The sequence below is a fragment of the Salvelinus alpinus genome, chromosome 18, assembly GCF_045679555.1.
Source record: "Salvelinus alpinus chromosome 18, SLU_Salpinus.1, whole genome shotgun sequence".
NCBI classification, from domain to species: domain Eukaryota; kingdom Metazoa; phylum Chordata; class Actinopteri; order Salmoniformes; family Salmonidae; genus Salvelinus; species Salvelinus alpinus.
This window is the reverse complement of record NC_092103.1, coordinates 17,179,354-17,205,554: the sequence shown is the minus strand read 5'-3', so window position 1 is coordinate 17,205,554 and position 26,201 is coordinate 17,179,354. Positions and strand designations below refer to the sequence as shown.

Genomic DNA, 26,201 nt, shown 5'->3' with positions numbered 1-26,201 from the left:
AACCCTGCACACATTAAAATCTCACCATTATTCCACTACTTTGCCCCTATCTGATTCTACTCCAGGCCAGCAGCCTGGGAGGATGGAACACTATCGTTCAAAACATCCTGTAACTCTTCCGCAGTAAAATCTAAGACACCCAAGTACTTCTCTGCAACTGCCACCACAACATCTATCCTCTGTGATTTACGTTCCATTCCTGCGGTACAATCGACAACCAGGGCCATGAACACCAAAAAAGCAACCTTACTGAAGCACGTCGGCCTACTCACAGGTATCCTCTTAGGATCTCTCACCCTGGACCCATTTTCCTCTACTATTCTCTTCACTGCCTCAGCATACGACACCTTCTGCACTACTCTGATCCTGGCAACATCAACCTGCATTTCTCTCAATGGACATCTCAGATCTTCAGCACCATGGGCACCACCAAGAGATTACACACCAGTAGCGGAAAAAGTACCAAATTATCATACTTGAGTAAAAGTAAAGATACCTTAATAGAAAATAAAGTCAACCGTTAAAATACTACTTGAGTAAAAGTCTAAATGTATTTGGTTTTAAATATACGTAAGTATCAAAAGTATATGTATTTGCTAAAATATACTTAAGTTTCAAAATAATTAATAATGATTTCAAATTCCTTATATTAAGCAAACCAGACGGCACTATTTATTATTATTTTATTTCATTTACGGATAGCCAGGGGCATACTCCAACACTCAAACAGAATTTACAAAGTATGTGTGTTTAGTTTGTCCGCCAGATCAGATGCAGTATGGATGACCAGGTATGTTCTCTTGATAAGTGTGTAAATTGGACCATTTTCCTGTCCTGCTAAGAATTCAAAATGTAAAGAGTACTTTTGGGTGTCAGGAAAAATGTATGTAGTAAAAAGTACATTCATTTCTTTAGGAATGTAGTGAAGTAAAAGTTGTCAAAAATAGAAATAGAAAAGTAAAGTACAGATACACCAAAACACTTTAGTACTTTAGAGTATTTTTACTTAAGTACTTTACACCACTGTTACACACACAACCTTTTCCACCAATACTACACATGCCTTTGTCTCATGTCCTCCTGCATCAAAACTGGTCTATGATGACATTCGCACTGCAACATATAGAAAGTGCTGGAAATTCAGACTCGGGTTATTGTCAAGGCCTACATAACAATGATTAAAAACATCTGAAAGTGTTAGAAATATTAAACATTCACAATGTATTTTTTATTATATTTACAATAGTGTAAACGTATCTTTTTTTTCAGGAAACTACGCATCATCTGGAAAGATAATCGCCAAAGTTCCATTTCCCCTATCAACAGGGGGACGTGTTTAACCAGTGCACCAATTCGATGTTGTAACTTCGTTTCCTGAATCGGCCGAGGGTCACACATGAACAAATATTCATTCATTTCACCTAAACAACATAGCTACATATCAGCCAACAATTACGTTAAGAAAATGTTCCGAACATTATGCCGGACTGGTGGTGCCCTTTTAATGGTAAGACACATGCTAATTCAAGCTAGCTAACGTTAGGTCATTACTGTTAGTCTACTGAGTTAGCTTGCTACTGTACGCCAGCTAGCTTGCCTTGCTATCATGTGTTCACTGAGATGTTAGTCAGCGAACTAGATAACTAGTTACACTATATATACAAAAGTATGTGGATATCCCTTCAAATTAATGGATTCGGCTATTTCAGCCACACCGTTGTTGACGGGTGTATAAAATCTAGCAGACAGCCATGCAATCTCCATAGACAAACATTGGCAGTAGAATGGCCTTACTGAAGAACTAAGTGACTTTCAACATGGCAACAAGTCAGTTCGTCAAATATCTACGCTGCTAAACCTGCCCTGGTCAACTTTAAGTGCTGTTATTGTGAAGCTGAAACGCAAGGTGGTAGGCCACACAAACTCACTGAATGGGACCACCAAGTCTGTCCTCGGTTTTGAACACTTGCCACCGAGTTCCAAACTGCCTCTGGAAGCAATGTCAGCACAAGAACTGTTTGTCGAGAGCTTCATGAAATGAGTTTCCATGGCCGAACAGCCGCACACAAGCCGAAGATCACCATGTGCAATGCCAAGCATTGGCTGAAGTGGTGTAAAGTTCGCCGATAGAGAACTCGCCGAAACGTGTTCTCTGGAGTGATGAATCACGCTTCACCATCTTGGTGATGGATGAATCTGGGTTTAGGGAATGCCAGGAGAACGCTACCTGCCCCAAAGTACAGTGCCAACTGTAAAGTTTTGTGAAGGAGGAATAATGGTCTGAGGCTGTTTTTCATGGTTTGGGCTAGGCCTCTTAGTTCCAGTGAAGGGACATCTTAAAGCTAAAGCATACAATGACATTCTACACGATTCTGTTCTTCCAACTTTGTGGCAACAGTTTGGGGAGGGCCATTCCTGCTTCAGCATGACAATGCCCCTGTGCACAAAGCAAGGTTTGTCGATTGATGTGAAGAACTTGACTGGCCTGCACGGAGCCCTGAATTCAACCCCATCGAACACCTTTGGGATGAATTGGAAAGCCGATGTGAGCCAGGCCTAATCGCACAACATCAGTCCCGCCCTCACTAATGCTCTTGTGGCTGAATGGAAGCAAGTCCCTGCAGCAATGTTCCAACATCTAGTGGAAAGCCTTCCCAGAAGAGTGGATGCTGTTAGAGCAGCAAAGGGGGGACCAACTCCATGATAATGCCCATGATATTGGAATGAGATGTACGACGAGCAGGTGTCCACACTTTTGGCCATGTAGTGTATGTCGTTGGCCAGTTGAAAATGCCCTCAACAGTACAATCAAATCAAATGTTATGTCACATTACCCGAATGGTGCTTCAGAGTTTATAAACCTAAATCTGCGCTCTTTCTTGCTATTATATTTAGTGTTGCACGGAGTACCGGTACCACGGTAATATCATGGTACCAAAACGTTTATGAACCAACATTTTAGAATACCATTTCATATGATAGATACTACTGACTTTTTCAGCCCTACCCATCGTAAGAACCTGCTTGTGCCTGTTATAAAATCTTTATAAAGTCAGTTTTGTTTATAAATTCAGTTGAATTTACGCTACAGCCGCTAGTCTCTTGTATGTGCAGATCCAATAATATCCACTTTCATGTGCATATCACTTGTGGCATCTGTAATCGCCAACCGCATCCCCTATCAGCCCTCACTCACCTGCTTCTCTCCGTCCACTCTTTGCTTGCATCTATTCCTGTCAGTTTGAAAAAATATATAATTTAGCCGGGATGCAGACCCTGATGAGTCTTCTGTTACAATGTATCAACATTGCTCTTTTGTATCATTTCATCACCTGTTATAACCAAGAGCACAGACCAGTCTGAGTAGCCTTTGCAAGCTCACTGTCATGCAGCCTCTGAGTGTCGGAGATGAAAAAAGCACCGCTCCGCGACAGGCATGCTTGCAGCTTTACAGCAAAGAAAATGGTTTGTCTCTAGCATAAACGGTTCCAAAAATGTGCCATATTACCAGAGAAGCCTTTTTTCTTTCTATCGGGATTCACACTCATTTTATATAATTTCACAAACCATGTCGAGGGACACCTTAAACTAATCCTGGGTCGCTAATTATTGGTTTGATAATATACAATGTTGTTCAGTCATGTTACCTAGCTAGCTAACAACCTGGTAACTTGACAGTAGGTTTAGGCACATTTTAATGGTACATAAAGAAAGGAAAAGAGCCTGCTACTCACGAGATGTGCTTAAAAAGGTAGGATTCATTCATATAGGCTTAATGTAAGCCTAAACTATCGTTGCGCCTCCCATAGCCTGTTCTGGACTTGGATTGTGAAGAGACGTCTTGTGGGGTATGCATGGGTGTCTGAGCTGTGTGCTATTAGTTTAAACAGACAGCTCAGTGCATTCAGCTTGTCAACACTTCTTACAAAAACAAGTAGTGATGAAGTCAATTTTGAGCCATGAGATATTGACATGCATATTAATGTTAGCTCTCATGTATATTTAAGGGCCAGCTGTGCTGCCCTGTTCCGAACCAACAGTCATTTTCCTAAGTCCCTCTTTGTGGCACCTAACCACACGACTGAACAGTAGTCCAGGGCAGCACTTTATAATGGACAGACTTCTCCCAATCTTAGCTACTGTTGTATCATAGTTTAAAAAAAATACTATTACAGTTACAATCCAGGGTTATTCCGAGCAGTTTAGTCACCTCAATTTGCTCAATTTACACATTATTTATTACAATATTTAGTTTAGGGTTTAGTGAATGATTTGTTCCAAATACAATGCTTTTAGATTTGGAAATATTTAGGACTAACTTATTCCTTGCCACCTGTTCTGAAACTAACTTCAACTCTTTAAGTGTTGCAGTCATTTCAGACGCTGTAGTAGCTGACATGTATAGTTTTGAGTCATCCGCGCACACATAACACTGGCTTTACTCAATGACATGTCATTAGTAAAGATTGAAAAAGGTAAGGGGCTTAGACAGCTTCCCTGGGGAATTCTTGATTCTACCTGCATTATGTTGGAGAGGCTTCCATTAAAGAACACCCTCTGTGTCCTGTTAGACAGGCAACTCTTTATCCACAATATAGCAGGGAGGGAGGGTAAAGCCATAACACAAGTTTTTCCAGCAGTAGACTATGATCGATAATGTCAAAAGCCGCACTGAAGTGTACTAAGGGTTGGTAACAGGCTGATTGGTCGACTATTTGAGCCAGTAAAGGGGGCTTTACAATTCTTGGGTAGCAGAACTACTTTTCCTTCCCTCCAGAACTGAGGGCACACACATTTCTAGTAGGCTTTGATTGAAGATATGGCAAATAGGAGTGGAAATATCGTCTGCTATTATCCTCAGTAATTTTCTATACAAGTTGTCAGACCCCGGTGGTTTGTCATTGTTGATAGACAACAATTTTTTCACCTATTCCACACACAGAATTCAAAATGACAATGCTTGTCTTTCAAAATTTGGTCAGTTATACTTGTATGTGTAGTGTTAGTGTTTGTTGCTGGCATGTCATGCCCAAGTTTGCTAATCTTGCCAGTGATAAAATCATTAAACTAGTTGCCAATATAAGTGGGTTTTGGGACGAATGAGCCATGTGATTCAGTGAATGATAGAGCTGAGTTTACCCTTTTGCCCAAAATGTAATTTAAGATGCTCCAAAGCTTTTTACTTTCATTCTTTATCATTTATCTTTGTTTCATAGTATAGTTTATTTTTTTTAAATTCAGTTTAGTCACATGATTTCTCCATTTGAAGTATGTTTGCCAATTGGTTGTTCAGCCATTTGCCATTCCTTTTGCCTCATCCCTCTCAGCTAGAGGTCGACTGATTAATCGGAATTGCCGATTTTAATTAGGGCCGATTTCAAGTTTTCATAACAATCGGAAATCGGTATTTTTGGACCGATTTGGCCGATATTTTTTTTATATATTTTTTTTTACACCTTTTATTTAATCTTTATTTAACTAGGCAAGTCAGTTAAGAACACATTCTTATTTTCAATGATGGCCTAGGAACGGTGGGTTAACTTCTCTAGGGTAGGGGGCAGCATTCAGAATTTTGGATGAAAAGCATACCCAAATTAAACTGCCTGCTTCTCGGGCCCAGAAGATATGATATGCATATAACTGGTCGATTTGGATAGAAAACACTCTAAAGTTTCCAAAACTGTTAAAATAGTGTCTGTGAGTATAACAGAACTGATTTGGCAGGCGAAAGCCTGAGAGAAACCATTCGGGAAGTCATTACAGTATCCATTGACTTAGGACTCAAATTGCAGTTCCTATGCCTTCCACTAGATGTCAACAGTCTTTAGAAATTGTTTCAGGCTTGTATTCTGAAACATGAGGAAGTAAGAGCAGTCTGAATGAGTGGACCCTAAAGTGTCACAGAGCTTTTTCATGCGCGCGACCGAGAGATAGCCTTTCTTGTTTACCTTTTATATTGACGACGTTATTGTCCGGTTGAAATATTATCGATTATTTAGGCTAAAAACAACCTGCGGATTGAATATAAACATCGTTTGACATGTTTCTATGAACTTTACGGATACAATTTAGATTTTTTTGTCTGCCTCTTTTGACTGCATTTGAGCCTGTGGATTACTGAAGAAAACGCGCAAACAAAACTGAGGTTTTTGGATATAAAGAGACTTTATCGAACAAAAATAAAATGTATTGAGTAAATTAATGTCTGCTGAGTGCAACCATATGAAGATCATCAAAGGTAAGGGATTAATTTAATCTCTATTTCTGACTTGTGTAACTCTTCTACTTGGCTGGTTACTGTTTGTAATGATTTGTCTGCTGGGCTATGTTCTCAAATAATCGTAAGGTATGCTTTCGCGTAAAGCACTTTTAAAATCTGACGCCGTGGTTGGATTCACAAGAAGTTCATCTTTAAACCTATTTAAAATATGTTTTGTTTTCTGAATTTTAAAATTAGTATTTCTGTATTTGAATTTGGCGCCCAGCAGTTTCACTGGCTGTTGAAGAGGTGGGACGCTAACGTCTCACGTACCCAAGAGAGGTAAACTGCCTCGTTCAGGGGCAGAACGACAGATTTTTACCTTGTCAGCTCGGGGGATTCAATCTTGCAACCTTACAGTTAACTAGTCCAACGCTCTAACCACCTGATTACATTGCACTCCACGAGGAGCCTGCCTGTTTTGCCAATGCAGTAGAAGCCAAGGTAAGTTGCTAGCTAGCATTAAACTTATCTTATATAAAACAATCAATCATAATCACTAGTTACCTACACATGGTTGAGGATATTACTAGTTTATCTAGCGTGTCCTGCGTTGCATATAATCGATGCGGTGCGTATCGTTGCTCCAATGTGTACCTAACCATAAACATCAATGCCTTTCTTAAAATCAATACACAGAAGTAGATATTTTTAAACCTGCACATTTAGCTAAAAGATATCCAGGTTTGCAGGCAATATTAACCAGGTGAAATTGTGTCACTTCTCTTGCGTTCATTGCACGCAGAGTCAGTGTATATGCAACCGTTTGCGCCGCCTAATTTGCCAGAATTTTACGTAATTATGACATAACATTGAAGGTTGTGCAATGTAACAGGAATATTTAGACTTATGGATGCCACCCGTTAGATAAAATACGGAACGGTTCCGTATTTCACTGAAAGAATAAACGTCTTGTTTTCGAGATGATAGTTTCCGGATTCTACCATATTAATGACCTAAGGCTTGTATTTCTGTGTGTTATTATGTTATAACTAAGTCTATGATTTGATAGAGCAGTCTGACTGAGTGGTGGTAGGCAGCAGCAGGCTCGTAAGCATTAATTCAAACAGCAATTTCCTGCGTTTTGCCAGAAGCTCTTCGATAGTGCTTCAAGCCTATCAACTCCTGAGATTAGGCTGGTGTAACCGATGTGAAATGGCTAGCTAGTTAGCAGGGTGCGCGCTAATAGCTTTTCAAACGTCACTCGCTCTGAGACTTGGAGTAGTTATTCCCCTTGCTCTGCATGGGTAACGCTGCTTCGAGGGTGGTTGTTGTCGTTGTGTTCCTGGTTCGAGCCCAGGTAGGAGCGAGGAGAGGGATGGAAGCTATACTGTTACACTGGCAATACTAAAGTGCCGATAAGAACATCCAATAGTCAAAGGTTAATGAAATACAAATGGTATAGAGAGAAATATTCCTATAATAACTACAACCTAAAACTTCTTACCTGGGAATATTGAAGACTCATGTTAAAAGGAACCACCAGCTTTCATATGTTCTCATGTTCTGAGCAAGGAACTTAAACGTTAGCTTTCTTACATGGCACATATTGCACTTTTACTTTCTTCTCTAACACTTTGTTTTTCCATTATTTAAACCAAATTGAACATGTTTCATTATTTGAGTCTAAATTGATTTTATTGATGTATTATATTAAGTTAAAATAAGTGTTCATTCAGTATTGTTGTAATTGTCATTATTACAAATACATTAAAATAAATTGGCCTATTAATCGGTATCGCTGTTGAAAAATCATAATCGTCCGACCTCTACTCTCAACCATACAATGTTTAACTTTTACTTGGTACTCATCCCGGATCCGGGAGCACCCCCCACAGTAAAAAAGCTGACTAGCATAGCCTAGCATAGCGTCACAAGTAAATACAAGCATCTAAATATCATTAAATCACAAGTCCAAGACACCAGATGAAAGATACAGATCTTGTGAATCCAGCCATCATTTCTGATTTTTTAAATGTTTTACAGGGAAGACACAATATGTAAATCTATTAGCTAACCACGTTAGCAAAAGACACAACTTTTTTTCTCCACCATTTTTTTCCTGCATCAGTAGCTATCACTAATTCGACTAAATAAAGATATATATAGCCACTAACCAAGAAACAACTTCATAAGATGACAGTCTGATAACATATTTATGGTATAGGATATGTTTTTTTAGAAAAATGTGCATATTTCAGGTATAAATCACAGTTCTACATTGCAGCTGCAATCTGAAATAGCGTTGGAAGCAGCCGGAATAATTACAGAGACCGACGTCAATTACCAAAATACTCATCCTAAAACATTTCTGAAATATACACAGCCTACAGCAATCAAAGACACAGATCTTGTGAATCCAGACAATATTTCAGATTTTCTAAGTGTTTTACAGCGAAAACACAATATATCGTTATATTAGCATACCACATGAGCTAACATCACACCAGCATTAAATCAAGGCAAAAGGGGCGATAACGTTATCGCCACCAAAATATATAAATTTTTTCACTAACCTTCTCAGAATTCTTCAGATGACAGTCCTGTAACATCATATTACACAATGCATATAGAGTTTGTTCGAAAATGTGCATATTTAGCATCACAAATCGTGGTTATGCAATGTAATCTGTCAAAACATGGCATGCATTCGGGCCGGCGCCATCTTGGAAAGGCACCTATGTTTACGATTATTTATCGATTAGATTGACTAAAAAAATACAGGTTGGACAGCTAATGAAAGATGCATTGGTTATTAATGCAACCGCTGATTTAGATTTTTCAAATTTACGTTACTAGACATACATTGTGAGTTACAGCCAGACTAGTGCCGCAAAAAATGGCTGACAACTGCGTTTACATTTTTCCACATAAATACGGAATAAAATCATAACTCTTACTTTTGCACGAGCTTCCATCAGTATCTTGGGCAATGTGTCCTTTGTCCAAAAGAATCGTTGCTTTGTTGTAAAACGACCTCCTCAACTTCGGAACTAGCAGCTAACGATAGCTACACGGCACACACATGCCCAAATCCTCAAACGCAATACTAAGGAAATTCAGAAAAATAGCAATATACTCGCATAAACTGATATAAATCGGTTTCAAATAACTTCGTTATGATGTTTCTAACACCTATATCGAATTAAATCACAGACGGATATATCTTTGATCAATAATGAGAGCTTTTGAGCATGCGATTCTGATGTCCTCCCTTGCGTCCTGGCGAGCGTCGAAAAGAAGGGACATCTCACTCCATTCCCTTTTATAAACTCTGACAAACACGTAGAGACACCATTCCACTTCTCATTGGTTACTGACATCCAGGGGAAGGCGGGTGCAGTTCATGTCAAGCCATAGGGCACACACAGAGTTTTTTCAGAGCTTCGCATGTCCTGTCATGAGTTTCGCTGTAGAAAGAGTTCTGGTTCACCCACAGACATAATTCAAACGGTTTTAGAAACTAGAGATTGTTTTCTATCCAATAGTAATAATAATATGCATATTGTACGAGCAAGAATTGAGTACGAGGCAGTTTAATTTGGAAATGTAAAAAAAAAAAAATGCTAACAGCTCCCCCTATTGACAAAAGGTTAAATTCTTCGTCAATCCAAGGGGGTTTAATAGTTCTTAGTCATTTTCTTAATGAGTGCATGCTTATTAGTAACTGGAATAAGCAGTTGTATGTGTCAAGTGCAGTGTCTGGTTACTCCTCATTACACACCATGGACCAGCAAACGTTCTTTACATCATCACCATAGGAATCACTACAAAACGTATTGTATGACCTCATACTTTGGTTTTCCAAGATATGGCTACTGTATTGGGATCATTACATCCGATGGATTTGGATACTGCTTTCTAGCTTATTTCTGCAGCACTAGTAAAGATATGATCAATACATGTTGATTTCATTCCTGTGCTGTTTGTAACTACCCTTGTCAATTGACTGATAACCTGAACCAGGTTGCAGGCACTGGTTACAGTTTGAAGCTTTTTCTTGACTGTGCAGTTTGAAATCCATTGAAATCACCCAGACAATAGAGAGGTATATCACATACATTATCAAGAATTTCACACATATTATCCATATACTGACTGTTAGCACTTGGTCTTCTACAGCAGCTTAGAAAGGTTTGTGGCCATACGCACATCCTTAACATAGGTGCTGGGCTAATAAAGAATACTAGTATAGAACAGAAGCAGCTTCCCACAAGAATGGGCTTTAGGTGAGGCAGATGAACCGGTAGCCATATTATTTAAACAGTATTTAACATGAGATCCTCTCAGCTTTACAGGAGTGTGGTTCGGAATATAGACCGCAACACCGCCCCCATGGCATTTCTGTATTTTCCGTAGATGTCATAACCATGTATTGCTACCACTGTATCATCAAAGGTATTATCTAAGTGAGTTTCAGAGATAGTCAGAATATGAATGCCATCTATAACTAGCAAGTTATTGATTTCATGAACCTTGTTTCTTAGGCTACATATGTTAATGTGGGCTATTTTTAGCACTTTTCTGGGATGCTTGATATTTTTTATTGCTTTACTGGGAAGCTTATCAGAAGTTGACATGCTCGTGTTGTATGTTTGAGCTGATAGTGCAGGGTGAGCTGCACATGGTGGACTTCCTACTAGGGCACACCGCCTCAGTGCTAATAGTATTACTCTGGTTCATAGGCACATGATTACTGCATACAATAGCTGTTGGATCAACAGAGACGTTCAGGGCATTTAGAAGGACAAATTAAGTTACTTACGTTGTTTGCCAACGCCCCTGGGCTAATGTACATTTGCTGCAGCATTATGACAATTTAGCAACACAATGGTAGGGATTAACTGAGCTGGTCTTGGGTCATTAAGTCATTCTCAACGTGAAATGCGTCGACAGAGTCCAGGAGCCAAGATGATTTGGACGGAATCCGTCATTCCTGTAGAGCATCTTCTATTTCCAGAAGGTGTCAAAGTTATCTATAAAAGTGATTCCAACATAACTACAGTAATCTTTTAGCCAGGTGTGTAATGCCAGTAGCCTGCTGAATCTTTCACAACCGCGGCCCGACGATGGTACCGGACCTGAAATAATTGGCTGCTTTTTGGGATCTTTCAGTGCTAGAATCAGTTATTTTAAAATCAATTTACAGAAGTTCCTTGAACTAGCCCTCGTCGTTTGACCCCACATGGACTACGACAGCGTCAGCTCCCGGCATCTGTCTTAGAACAGTCAGAAGCTGCCTTGTAATGTCCTGTACTCGTGCTCCAGCATAGCACAGGGTTTTTCCCTCGGGAGCCAAGATGTTTCTTGGTTTCTGTTCATCTCTCTACTTTTAGAAATGTTTATATTGACAGTACATTTGTACATCCACTGTATATCTGTACAGCCACTACTCATTCTCTTATAGCTCTATGTTCTCTCTACCTATTTGTATATAATGTATGTAAACACTGTAAATTCTAAGGTCAGTGTTCGGTCTCTTAATGTTGTCTATCACTAGCAGCACCATATCACAAAGTACAATTCTGAGTGTGTAAATGTACTTGGTGAATAAAGGTGATTCTGAAGTTGCAACTCTCATGGAGTAACCTTCTGATGCAACAATGTGTAATGTACATTGATGGTGATTTTATTGTTTCCCTCCAGCATTCCCAGAGAACAGTGCCCACAGTCCCAGCGTTGTGGGCGACACAAGCCCAGCAGCGATGGGCGTCCAGTCTGCCCATGAACACTGTGGTTCTGTTTGTGCCACAACAAGAATCCTGGGTTGTGGAAAGGATGGGCCGCTTCCATCGCATCTTAGAGCCGGTAATTTAACCATTGTTTTCCAATTAGCCAGTGATCTGCACCCTTAATTACACTTTCACACTATTTCACAGTTTAAATCCCGAATGCATAAAAACTAATTTGTCTTTCACTTTTCTGGATATTCTGTAGGGCTTGAATTTCCTAATACCAATACTGGACAAAATTCGTTATGTGCAAAGTCTTAAAGAGATAGTTATTGATGTCCCAGAGCAGTCTGCGGTCTCTTTAGGTGAGTGACAACTGTGTCACTGTTGTCTTCACTGTAAGCCAGTCCTCATTATTCTCAGTCAGTCAGTCCTTGTCTCGGAATTAACTGATATCTGATTACATCCACAGATAATGTGACACTACAGATAGATGGAGTCCTCTATCTTAGGATATTGGATCCTTTTAAGGTAAGTTTGTGAAGTCCATGATTGCTTGAGGTTGTTGTTCATGGAAGTTTTTGCTTGTTTGTAGATATTGATAACAAAATGTACTTCCTTCCAGGCCAGCTATGGAGTTGAGGACCCAGAGTATGCTGTCACCCAACTTGCCCAGACCACCATGCGGTCAGAGCTGGGAAAACTGACCCTGGACAAAGTATTCAGGGTGAGTCTCGGTTCTTTTTTACAAATTGTGTTTGATACTTTTTTAACCTAATTTCCTTGTTTTTATATTTCTCTATTTCTCCAGGAAAGAGAGACCCTTAATACCAACATAGTCCACTCCATCAACCAGGCGTCAGATGATTGGGGAATCCGTTGCCTTCGTTATGAAATCAAGGATATACATGTTCCACCACGTGTCAAAGAGTCCATGCAGATGCAGGTGAGAGGGGCTGCTGCCAACAAACTGGGAGACAGGTCTTGAACCTCAAACTATTTCTGAGCATGATCTTATCTATAGATTAGTGATACATTGCACATTATTAAGACTTAGCCTATCAGTTTTGTATGTTTACACTCTTTCTGACTGCCTTCCGTTGTGTAGGTGGAGGCAGAGCGTAAGAAGAGAGCCACTGTGCTGGAGTCTGAAGGTCACAAGGAAGCAGCCATCAACGTTGCTGAGGGTCGCAAGCAAGCTCAGATCCTGGCCTCGGAAGGACAGAAAACAGAACAGATCAACAAAGCAGCTGGTAGGTTAATACACATATCTAGATGACTTATGGTCTTTGTTAACTACTAAGGATGGTGTGAAAGTTGGACCGTTGTTTTTGATAAAGTAAGTTTTGTCTGAGTCAGAACGGCTTCTGTTTGCTTTATCTGCCTTAGTTGAATGTAAGTCGGTCTAGATAAGTGTCTGCTAAATTACGTAAATGTTTCTGGTGTTGTGCGAGGCAGCTTGATGTACTGAGCTTTCAGAAAGTATTCAGTCCCCTTTTTCCACGTTACAGCCTTACATGCTGACCAGACCGGACGCGTCGTGTGCGCGAGCGTCGCAAAATAAATGTAGAAATCCATGTTATTCAATTATTGCACCCACACTGCTCGCGCGCACCAACGAGCGTCTGCGACGCCAAGGGCTAAAATAGAAGTCGTTCTTATTTCTGACGCAGATCGTGCTGAAAGTCATCTTCTCATTGGTTTATAGAAGCAGGTACCCACGTGCCATCTCCTCATTGGTTATACCCACGTGGGTGATTGAAAGACGAACCTTGTTGCCTGTTGTCGTGGTAATACAATGAAAGTTTAGATGCGATCACCATATAAGTGCAAAGATGAAAAAGCCTGGAAGGAGGAGAGATGACTAGAAATGATTCGGTTGGCCATTTTATGTGTGGATTAATTGTCGGAGTAGAGGTCCTTGTGCATTTCAGGTAAAATAACAACTCAATGTTTATATCCCAGGACAAATTAGCTAGCAACAGCAAGCTAGCAAGTGCAAGCTAACTAGCTAAATTGCCATCCATGTTTAATGCTTTTCGACCTGTCCCCAAATTAATGTCATTGGTTCAGAGTTTGTTTTGATATTTTAACCTGCGTGTCGTGATCGCGTTTGGTGTGGGGGGGCAAAATACATTTATGCACGATAGCGCACAATGGCGCACGTGCGCAGCCGGTTTGGGTTCCGTGTTACTCTAAAATTAAATTAACTCAGCAAAAAAAGAAACGTCCTCACTGTCAACTGCGTTTATTTTCAGCAAACTTAACGTGTAAATATGTGTATGAACATAACATGATTCAACAACTGAGACATAAACTGAACAAGTTCCACAGACATGTGACTAACAGAAATTGAATAATGTGCCCCTGAACAAAGGGGGGGTCAAAATCAAAAGTAACAGTCAGTATCTGGTGTGGCCACCAGCTGCATTAAGTACTGCAGTGCATCTCCTCATGGACTGCACCAGATTTGCCAGTTCTTGCTGTGAGATGTTACCCCCACTCTTCCACCAAGGCACCTGCAAGTTCCCAGACATTTCTGGGGGGAGTGGCCCTAGCCCTCACCCTCCGATCCAACAGGTCCCAGACGTGCTAAATGGCCATGGCAGAACACTGACATTCCTGTCTTGCAAGAAATCACGCACAGAACGAGCAGTATGGTTGGTGGCATTGTCATGCTGGACGGTCATGTCAGGATGAGCCTGCAGGAAGGGTACCACATGAGGGAGGAGGATGTCTTCCCTGTAACGCACAGCGTTGAAATTGCCTGCAATGACAACAAGCTCAGTCCGATGATGCTGTGACACACTGCCCCAGACCATGACGGAACCTCCACCTCCAAATCGATCCCGCTCCAGAGTACAGGCCTCGGTGTAATGCCCATTCCTTCGACGATAAACCGCGACTCGTCAGTGAAGAGCACTTTTTGCAAGTCCTGTCGGGTCCAGCGACGGTGGGTTTGTGCCCATAGGCGACGTTGTTGCTGTTGATATCTGGTGAGGACCTGCCTTACAACAGGCCTACAAGCCCTCAGTCCAGCCTCTCTCAGCCTATTGCGGACAGTCTGAGCACTGATGAAGGGATTGTGCTTTCCTGGTGTAACTCAGGCAGTTGGTGCCATCCTGTACCTGTCCCGCAGGTGTGATGTTCGGATGTACCGATCCTGTGCAGGTGTTGTTACACGTGGTCTGCCACTGCGAGGACGATCAGCTGTCCGTCCTGTCTCCCTGTAGCGCTGTCTTAGGAGTCTCACAGTACGGACATGGCAATTTATTGCCCTAGCCACATCTGCAGTCCTCATGCCTCCTTGCAGCATGCCTAAGGCACCTCCACGCAGATGAGCAGGGACCCTAGGCATCTGTCTTATGGTGTTTTTCAGAGTCAGTAGAATGGCCTCTTAATGTCCGAAGTTTTCATAACTGTTACCTTAATTACCTATCGTCTGTAAGCTGTTAGTCTCTTAACGACCGTTCCACATGTGCAGGTTTGTTAATTGTTTATTGTTCATTGAACAAGCATGGTCAACAGTGTTTAAACCCTTTACAATGAAGATCTGTGAAGTTATTAGGATTTTTACGAATTATCTTTGAAAGACGGGGTCCTGAAAAAGGGTCCTTTTTTTTCTGAATTTATAGTTTTTTCCTCATCAATCTACACAAAAATACCTCATGATGACAAACCAAAAACACGTTTTTAGAAATGTTTGCTAATTTATAAAAAATTAACATACCTTATTTACATAAGTATTCAGACTCTTTGCTATGAGACTCGAAATTGAGGTCAGATTCATCCTGTTTCAATTGATCTTCCTTAAGATGTTTCTACAACTTGATTGGAGTGCACCTGTGGTAAATTCAGTTGATTGGGCATGATTTGGGAAGGCACACACCTGTCTATATAAGGTCCCTCAGTTGACAGTGCCTGTCAGAGCAAAAACCAAGCCACGAGGTGAAGGAATTGTCCGTAGAGCTCCTAGTCAGGATAGTGTTTTGGCTCAGATTTGAGGAAGGGTACCAAAACTTTTCTGCAGCATTGAATGTCCCCAAGAACACCGTGGCCTCCATCATTCTTAAATGGATGAAGTTTGGAACCACCAAGACTCTTCCTAGAGTTGGCCGCCTGGCCAAACTGAGCAGTCGTGGGAGAAGGGCCTTTGTTGGGCAGGTGACCAAGAACCGATTGTCACTCTGACAGAGATCCAGAGTTCCTCTGTGGAGATGGGAGAACCTTCCAGAAGGACAACCATCTCTGCAGCACTCCACCAATCAGGCCTTTATGGTAGAGTGGCAGGCGGAAGCCACTCCTCAGTGAAAGGCACATGACAGCCCGCTTGGAGTTTGCCAAAAGGCACCCAAAGGACTCCGACCATGAGAAACAAGATTCTCTGGTCTGATGAAACCAAGATCAAACTCTTTGGCCTGAATGCCAAGCGTAACGTCTAGAGGAAACCTGGCGCCATCGCTACGGTGAAGCATGGTGGTGGTAGCATGCTGTGGGGATGTTTTTCAGCGGCAGGGACTGGTAGACTAGTCAGGATCTAGAGAAAGATGAACAGAGCAAAGTACAGAGCGATCCTTTATGAAAACCTGCTCCAGAGCGCTCAGGGCCTCGTCCCTAAGCACACAGCCAAGACAACATAGGAGCAGTGGTGGAAAAAGTACCCAATTGTCCTACTTGAGTAAAAGTATAGATGCCTTTTTAATAGAGTTACTCAAGTAAAAGTCACCCAGTAATATACTACCTGAGTAAAAGTATCTGGTTCGAAATATTTTATTTATTTTTATTTAACCTTTATTTAACCTTTATTTAAATGTCTTGCTCATTGAGATTTAAAATCTGTTTTTCAAGAGCGTCCTGGCCAAGATAGGCAGCACCAAGTCATTACAAAAATTACAGACAGACAACATGAAAAACTACAAGTAATCTAGTAAAAACCATTGAATATACTTAAGTATCAAAAGTAAAAGTATAAATTATTTCAAATTCCTTCTATTAAGCAAAGCAGGCGGCACCATTTTCGTGTTTTTTATATTTATGCATAGCCAGGGGCACACTCCAACACTCAGTGCGTGAATTGGACCTTGTTCTATGTCCTCCTAAGCATTCAAAATGTAATGAGTGCTTTTGGGTATCAGGTAAAAAGTACATTATTTTCTTCAGGAATGTAGTAAAGTAAAAGTTGTCAAATATAAATGGTGAAGTACAGATACCACAAAAAACTACTTAAGTAGTACTTAAGTACCTTACACCACTGGACAGGAGTGGCTTCTGGACAAGTCTCTGAATGTCCTTGAGTGGCCCAGCCAGAGCCCGGACTTGAACCCGATCGAACATCTCTGGAGAGACCTGAAAATAGCTATGCAGCGACACTCCCCATCCAACCTGGCAGAGCTTGAGAGGATCTGCAGAGAAGAATGGGAGAAACTCCCCAAATACAGGTGTGCCAAGCTTGTAGCATCATACCCATGAAGACTCTAGGCTGTAATCACTGCAAAGGGTGCTTCAATAAAGTACTGAGTAAAGGGTCTGAATACTTATGCAAATGTGAGATTTTGGTTTTTATTTTGAATAAATTTGCCCAAATTTCTAAAATCCTGTTTTTGCTTTGTCATTATGGGGTATTGTGTATAGATTGGGGAGAAATAAAACAACTTATTTAGAGGTCGACCGATTGTGATTTTATTTCAACGCCGATACTATACAGATTAATCGGCCAATTCCTTTTTTTTTTTTTTTTACATTTAATTTATTTTATTATATTTGTAATAATGACAATTTCAGCAATACTGAATGAACACTTATTTTAACTTAATATATTACATCAATAAAATAAATTGTCTCAAATAAATAATGAAACATGATCAGTTTGGTTTAAATAATGCAAAACACAGTGTTGAAGAAAGTAAAAGTGCAATATGTGCCATGTAAAAAAGCTAACATTTAAGTTCCTTGCTCAGAACATGAGAACATATGAAAGCTGGTGGTTCCTTTTAAAATGTCTTCAATATTCCCAGGTAAGAAGTTTTAGGTTGTAGTTATTATAGGACTATCTCTCTGCGATTTGTATTTCATATACCTTTGACTATTGGATGTTCTTATAGGCACTATAGTATTGCCATCCTAATCTCAGGAGTTGATAGGCTTGAAGTCATAAACAGCGCTGTGCTTCAAGCATTGCGAAGAGCTGCTGGCAAACGCAGGAAAATGCTGTTTGAATTAATGCTTACGAGCCTGCAGCTGCCTTCCACCACTCAGTCAAACTGCTCTATCAAATATCAAATCAGACTTAATTATTATATAATAAACACACAGAAATACGTGCCTTTGGTCATTAATATGGTCAAATCCGGAAACTATCATTTTGAAAACAAAATGTTTATTCTTTCAGTGAAATACGGAACCGTTCTGTATTTTATCTAACAGGTGGCATCCATAAGTCTAAATATTGCTGTTACATTGCACAACCTTCAATGTTATGTCATAATTATGTAAAATTCTGGCAAATTAATTACGGTCTTTGTTGGGAAGAAAATGTCTTCACACAGTTCGCAACGAGCCAGGCGGCACAAACTGCTGCATATACCCTGACTCTGCTTGCACAGAACGCAAGAGAAGTGACACAATTTCCCTAGTTAAAAGAAATTAATGTTAGCAGGCAATATTAACTAAATATGCAGGTTTAAAAAATATACTTGTGTATTGATTTTAAGAAAGGCATTGATGTTTATGGTTAGGTACATTTGTGCAACGACAGTGCTTTTTTTCACTAATGCGCTTGTTAAATCATCACCCGTTTGGCGAAGTAGGCTGTGATTCGATGATAAATTAACAGGCACCGCATTGATTATTTGCAACACAGGACAAGCTAGTTAAACTAGTAAAATCATCAACCATGTGTAGTTAACTAGTGATTATGTTAAGATTGATTGTTTTTTATAAGATAAGTTTAATGCTAGCTAGCAACTTACCATGGCTCCTTGCTGCACTCGGGTAACAGGTGGTCAGCCTGCCACGCAGTCTCCTCGTGGAGTGCAATGTAATCGGCGTCCAAAAATGCTGAAACTTGAAATCGGCCATAATTAATCGGTCGACCTCTAAACTTAATACATTTTAGAATAAGGCTGTAATGTAATAACATTTGGAAAAAGTCAAGGGGTCTGAATACTTTCTGAATGCACTGAACAAGTACACCCACAGGACAGGACCCTAGCCTTTGTGACCGTTTCTGATGAGACTCTTGTTATCTTCACCTAGGTGAGGCCAATGCTGTCTTAGCCAAAGCAGAGGCCAAAGCTAAGGCTATCCGGCTGTTGTCAGACGCTCTAGCTGAACAGGTAAAATAGTTGTGATGGCTTCATCGTTTGTGTGCGCGCATCTAGATGTCACATTGACCCAACTGTGATTGTGTTTCGAACAGAATGGAAACGCTGCAGCCTCCCTCAGTGTGGCTGAGCAATACGTCTCCGCTTTCTCCAACCTGGCCAAAGAGTCCAACACCATCCTGCTGCCCTCCAACTCTGGTGACATCAGTGGCATGGTCACACAGGTCTGTCTCTGTTTAAGAAACAATTTAATTATGTTTGATTGCTCAGCCTTTCTTCCCTGACCCTCCCTTTCAACACACCCCTGTCTCTCCGTCTTCTCTCTCAGAACAGTAACAGTCTATATCTTCCCCTCAGGCTATGACTATTTATGGCAGCCTGGCTAAGCAGAGCTCAAAAAAGGTAGAAAGTGTGTCCCCAGAGTGGGCGATGGAGAAGAGTGAGGAGCTTGTACCACCAGCCCAGTAGTGAAGGACGTCAAGACCACTCAAAGCAGTCACCAAACCGGAAGCAGTGCCAGACAACCATGAGGCACCAAGACATTGTTGCCTGGTCAGCACCACTGTCTGGCCCAAAGGACACACTATCTGTTGCAGATTGAAGGACATTGAAACAGGAACAGGATAAGAACTTAAAGACTTGCTTAGAGGCCTGGAAACATCAACCCATTTGGGAGGATTCATGGCACTTGAACATTGTTTAATTTTGATTGAGTGTTATTGCACACGTTACATACATATGTTCCAATTTCAAATCCACAAGCTGTCATATTGGTACTCTTCTCTTGCATCAAATACCAAATGACTGCGATGATGGTAAACTAGTAACCTGATTTAGAGCATTCTGTTAAGTGCTGTATTGTTTTATATTTCCAACTATTTGTCCTTCATATGTTTTCGTTTCAATATGTCATGAATGTTTTACTTCATGTGAGAGCTTGTGACCTTACATTAAGAGCCTCCCAGAGCAAGCAGAGGGAATAAGGTCAGGTATATGAATAGAGGTTAGGATGCAATCTCCCCTGGAATACTTTAAATTTGGCTGCATTTAGACGGGCAGGCCATTCTGATCATTTTTCTTCTAATTGGTCTTGACCAATCACATCAGATCTTTTTCAGATCTGATTGGTCAAAAGACCAATTAATGAAAAGAATGATGCCTGTGTAAATTATAAACTACATCAAGTTAAGTCACCAAAAGTACTTGTAAGAAAATGACCTTGGATGGAAATATATTGTTGAAGTGGAATGTTTTATTTCACACCAATACCGAATGGGAAGGGGCCTCTGTTTTGGAGGAAGGTTTTGCATAACATAGCAAGTTTATTGATTTAAATGGCCAATATACCAATAATGGTCATCCATGATGATACTGTCACTATTAAAGGAATTGTGATTGACTTTCGGGATGATTGTAACACCTCATCACAATAAATCTTGGTTGAGAAAATTATTGGTTTGAATGATTTGGATGTGGACACAGCAGTGATTTAATTTTTTCTACATATTGTAGTAAATATACATACAGAAGTCATGCTCTCTGAAAATGAAAACTATCTCAGTGAGATTTCTCCTAAGGTGCAATTTTCAGGGGATTTTTTACCTTCGATATCACATGATTTCCATCAGTATGCATGTTACACATAGGAAAAGCCTCAGGGGGGGGCTGTTGTGTTATTCAGTGGTAGTTTGTCTACAAAGCTGCTTTACAGCCTTTCTTAACCATTTCTGATGCACCGTGACTGGGGGCTCAACTCCTTATGTCGTCCTCCATCCTCATTTCGCCTGCTTTTGAAAAATGTCAAAGGTAATCTCGGTGGCAAAGAGAGGAAATGTGGAAACAAATGCCCTTGTATGAAATGAGACTAGGCCGCTAGCACGTCATCAGGCAGGAGGAATCCCAAAATATGTGTTAAGTGCCCCAAAAATTAAGCTTCTTTTGCTAGACATTTTATAGATCAAAGGATAAGTAGAGAATATTTTTCTCCTCTGAGAAAAGAGCTGATTCAAAGGGGAATCAGCAGATTTTAAAACACGTTCATGCTAGCTGTAGGGAGGATGCTCTTGTGCATCCTCTGCCGAAGTAGATATTCAAGGTGAGCATACTGTTCGCCTACTAATGAATTGACACTTAGACCACCTATCGGTTTCTGGGTCACAGAGGAGAGGATGGAATTTTGTATAATTGAGAATTGTTCAATATCGTCAATTATCCCATGAACCACCCAATCAAAGCTTTACATGCTGACCAAACCAACCATCGTGCGTATGTTGATTTTCACTATCCCCACCAGATGTGTTCATGACGTGCAGGTTAAAATACCAAAACCAACTGTGAACCAGCTATATTGGTCAAATTCTAGGTTATCCTGATGGTTATATAGGCATAATGACATCACTCAGACTCAACAATGACAAGGTATTGGCCACCTAGATATGTACATAATGTAGTATATTTTAAATAGGAAACACTGTCAGCAGAAAATATAATAGTCTAGAATATCCATGTGAATGGACAATAAAGGGCTATCAAAATGTATTGTTGATGGCAACATTGTTTGTGATATTGTAGGATTTACTCATGTAATTTACCCATTGCTTCCAAGCAGTTTTGTGATGATCGTTTTAATCATTAAGAAAATGAATCCAAACCTTAGTAGGTATGTATTTATTCTTTCAGCATGGGTTGTTGTCATTTGTATCATACGCTTGCCCGACACATTTTACTGAACATACATGGTGATATTTCTATCCATTTATGTCTCTATATAAAAAAAAACGTGTCTGGAAAAAAGCAAAAGCATACTTTTTTAATCCTTAAGGGAAGATAAATATGTAGTCTTATGTTGTGTGCAAATTTGATATAGGCCTATATTTAGACCAAAAAGTTACACTGTTTTAATTCTATATTTTTTGTACAGGTGAAAACTACCAAACAGGCCACTAACTGGGAGCGACAACTCTGCGTCACCACCTGCTCCCTCAAACTGTGGTTTTTAGTCTCTCTTCATTGATTGGTCAGAACCTTCTGTACGACCCGCCCTTTTCAGAGATTATGCTCACTCAATGGATGGACTAGATGTCATTAGAGAGTATTTCGGCGCCGCCCTCTTATCTCGGTGCCCTCAGGTTAGTCTAATGAATTTTATCATGGCGTGCCCATGGCAGGGGGCTATTGCTCTCTGCCGAACCTTTATGTTGCCCTTTACAGCATCTCAAGCCCACCTGTAACAACTTAAAAAAGTGATTGGAGACATTGTTTGCAATGTTACCGGGTTGAGCGCATTTTTTCTGAGACGTTTGGTACATTTTTTAACTAGAGGGATTGTCAGAGAAAAGCTCTTGCCATGTCTCTACTTTGTGTAAGAGGTGAGTTATTCTCTTTTTCTTTAATACATTTTCATATATTTTTGACTTCATAAATCGAAAGCAAAACAATTGTTTCAAGTGAAGTAACGTTAGATTGTGAACCCCAGCAGTAACCGGTTTGAAAGCCGGATAGAACAAACTGGATGAATTGAACTTTTGCGGCCGTGATTATTATTTTTTTCCCTTGTTGAAGCGAAGTTGTTTCCGTATGTGTCTCCCTTATGCAGATGTAAAATATATACGCTCTAAGTTAATATATTGTATAAAAATAGTTTATTTAGGCAATTGTATTTGGATTTGGAGCTTATTTATTACATAATTCTGAGATGGGAGCCGTCACCTCTACCACCAGCTGTTTTCCAGTGTTTCTGCTCTTGTCAACTGATTTAACGTTTGTTAATTTGACATGTCAGTTTCCAACTTACAACATTAGGAAAAAGTAGTTTTACTTGCTAAATATTTTTTGCTTGTGTAATGGTTGTAATTGGCTATCAAATGTATATTTAGAATTTGCCAAATAAATTATATTATTGTATGATTGTGTGCTCTTATGGTACACAATCTGGTTTTGTAGTAGTGTTATCGTTTGTGTGGTGTGTCTGAGACACTGGACAGCCTTTTATCTTCAGTTTGTGTGACGTCTACTATCACCATTGCCATGTCCTCTAAACATCTCATTTACTTCACAAAGAGTAGCCTATAATCCAATTTGTGTGTTAGTGTTTCTGCTTAACATCTAAAGTGTCTTAACAAGACTGTATACTGCAGTTCAGGTAACATTTAGCAAATAAGGTTGTCTAAAGTCAACTTAGGCAAAACCACATTTCTGCTCTTATACATGTATACTATACAGCCATTATTCATTCATGCTTGACTGGCATTTTTGTTGGGGTTAAGCTGGCTGCCCATGTTTTTCAAATCTTTTTCTGGGGGTACTTGATACTGGCACAGTTTATGCTTGTGCAGTGACTCCTTGTTCAATTGATGATGTAATTAGTCATTGAAATTATGCACAAAATACCATCAAGGAATAGAGGCAAAAAATAAAATTTTGCTTGACTGAGTTCTCTGAACTTGTCAATTATTTATACTGTAAGAAAAGCTTTTCCTTGTTCTTTCTTTTTCAGTTCTGAAAAATACTAAAATTAAGCAAAATATCACTCAGATATATCTATTAATGAAACTGAAAAATAATTACTAGTATCCGACTAGTTTTATTAGCTCCCCCTCTGTCGTCAATACCTGTGGCTCAGGATCAATACCCATGGCGGCTGGTACTGGAAATCTCTCTTTTTGGCACTGATGGAAATGGGATGAAAAGCAGGCAGGTGTTGACTGTCAAGTCTTTCAGGCCTATCTCCATCAAGACTAATAATGTTTAAACAACATTTTATGCCCGACTTCTCATGTTAGTGTACATAGCAGACCAGGTAATAGACCAGTGTCAACCATGCTTGAAGCATTATTTTCATTATCTCTTCAAACATTCTATTTTGGCAGGTACATAATGGCACAGATGTGTGATTGTGGTCAGTAGGAACAGCAGTTGGCAGAGGTACGTTTTGAATGAACTTGTATGCCTTGTCATAATTTCATTGTAATCAGGCTCCTCCCACCTAACAAGTGAGGTGTCTAAGTTTTTAGCTCACCTAATTGAGTCAGTGGCTTTTGTTGTCACGTCCAGACTTAGAGCAGGTGCATGATACCAGATGGTGAGGTAATAAAACAGTAGAAATGATAGCTGTCTTCTCTTGGCACCTCTCCATGGGCTAACCTTAATTCTCCCCATCCAGTAGAATCTTGTTTGACACCTCATCAGGCCAAGCCTCAACCTGGGCCCGTCACAGGCCAGAGAGATGAGGGCTTGTGGCAGTGTATGGGTCATGAGGAGTCTGGACAGGTGAACACAGCACATCCAGAGACGAACACTCTAATTTACAGTAATTTAGCATGTTTGTTTAATATGCTGTGGTTTCCTCGAACACGTTTGTCCTAGAAAATATACAACATCCATTTATTGATTAGTATTGAGAAAATGGAAACTGGAGCCACCGTAGTTTAGTCTACCAACCTAGACATAGTAGTGCATTGAATCCTAGACCGGGTGGTCGGCCTGTATGTGATTGGCTGCTGTGACTCACCCCTTCCCCCGTACAGCAGTGTCATGGTTTTTTGTTTATTTATTGCCCCTAGAAAGGCCCATCTCCATGGTGATGTCTTTACACAACAGATATGTGTTCTAGCCCTCCAAGTGTGACAGGTGGACAGTCAGAGACCCCTGCTGTGTGTGGATCAGGGCTGGGCTGGGTGGACAGTACACATGGACCTCTCATAATATGGTCCTGCAAACCTAGGGATTGTATTGTGTGGATGCTGAATAGGCATCCTGGTTTGGTAGATGATTATTATTGCAGACTGAGTGTTTTAGGAGTACCAACAAGCCTTTTCAAATGCTAAGTGTGCCATTGACATGGAGAGGGATTTATTCTGTGGCTCCTCTGCATAACACTGATGTGTGTCTCTTAGTGCTATAAAAAACACTGTTTGTGACCATCTTGATGAAATGAAAGCACACTGCATGATGAAATGGGCCATGTTGACTTTGTCACAGATTCAGCTGCGTCAATAATCTGATATATAGATAGAGGGACAGAAGGATAGCTTGAGATGTATGGTCTAGGCCTATTAATCATGAAGATGGTGTGAGAGGGGAAAGATGTCATGTTGACAGGGCGAAAGAGAATTGGTCAGAGGACAGCGAGATTGAGTATAAAGTGCAGTGAGAGCGAGGGAGAGAGAGAGCTGAGAGATTGCAACAGTAATCCCCTGGCCATCTGTTGCTCTGTCTCGCTCGCTCTGTCTCTCTCTCTGTTTCTGTTTCTCTCTGCTCTCTGGTCTGCTTTCCCGCCCATAGGCTCCACCTGATCAGCTCCAGTGCAGTGTGTAAATACAGAACAATAGAAGCCTCTGACCCTGCTCTTCTCTTCCTGTCTCCCTGTGCCGCCTGACAACACTCCCTAGGCATGCGTGGCCCTAGTCAGCAGTGTGTCCGTCCCATCCGCAATATGTGGTCACGTGACTTGCCTCCTCTGAGCCAAATTTAAGGGTTACCAGTACTAATCCTCCGAGCTGAGTAACAGTCGCAAGCCAGGCAGGCGTCCAGTGGATTCACTGGTGGAAATCCCTTAACTCAATATTCAAATGCACCTTGTGCTGGGCTGCTGGCAATTCCCAAACGTATCTTAAAATTTGACTGGATGTGATCAATGATATAGTTGGTATCTAGTATTCTTATTGGACCTTTTTTCTGTTCCATCATTTTATTGCTCTGCTGCTGTGTGTTTTCAGTCTACTAAAACTAATATACCCTATTTTCAATTATATGTAGCCAATTGTTTCCTTTTACTGCTTTGGATACAGTTGGGGTTCTTTTGTTGTTCCTATCATTTGGTAAAGAAACAAAGATGTGGTCAGACATCAGGTGAGCACACAGTAGAGAAGATTAGTAAACAGTAGGTTGATAGGGGAACTGAGCAACTGCCCCTGGCCAAACACTGATGGCTTCCTCCAGTCACAAAGA

The 26,201-nt window shown here is 40.5% G+C and overlaps 2 protein-coding genes across 3 annotated transcripts in view; both read left to right on the top strand.

Moving 5' to 3' along the window:
- Positions 1-1,323: 1,323 nt before the first annotated feature.
- Positions 1,324-20,705, top strand: stoml2 (stomatin (EPB72)-like 2). The gene is made up of 10 exons (XM_071350472.1): positions 1,324-1,507; positions 11,906-12,067; positions 12,197-12,296; positions 12,404-12,462; positions 12,557-12,658; positions 12,743-12,877; positions 13,040-13,184; positions 19,186-19,265; positions 19,349-19,477; positions 19,611-20,705. Exons 1-10 carry the CDS (start codon positions 1,397-1,399, stop codon positions 19,719-19,721), a joined length of 1,134 nt encoding a protein of 377 aa, XP_071206573.1. The 5' UTR covers positions 1,324-1,396; the 3' UTR covers positions 19,722-20,705.
- A 1,679-nt stretch (positions 20,706-22,384) lies between these two features.
- Positions 22,385-26,201, top strand: part of unc13bb (unc-13 homolog Bb (C. elegans)) — a 117,383-nt gene continuing 113,566 nt past the window's right edge. For both annotated transcript variants that reach the window (XM_071350471.1, XM_071350470.1), the window contains exon 1: positions 22,385-22,621. In XM_071350471.1, the coding sequence (XP_071206572.1) occupies positions 22,600-22,621 (22 nt within the window). In that variant the 5' untranslated portion in view covers positions 22,385-22,599. The remainder of the gene's footprint in view (positions 22,622-26,201) is intronic.

What these genes read in the sequence shown, in the direction of transcription:
- stoml2 (XM_071350472.1), top strand. Translation starts at nt 1,397, where the DNA reads ATGAACAAATATTCATTCATTTCACCTAAACAACATAGCTACATATCA. An exon ending in CTGGTGGTGCCCTTTTAATG is followed by an intron (nt 1,508 to 11,905) that starts GTAAGACACATG and finishes GTTTCCCTCCAG; the next exon opens with CATTCCCAGAGAACAGTGCC. An exon ending in CCCTGGACAAAGTATTCAGG is followed by an intron (nt 12,659 to 12,742) that starts GTGAGTCTCGGT and finishes CTATTTCTCCAG; the next exon opens with GAAAGAGAGACCCTTAATAC.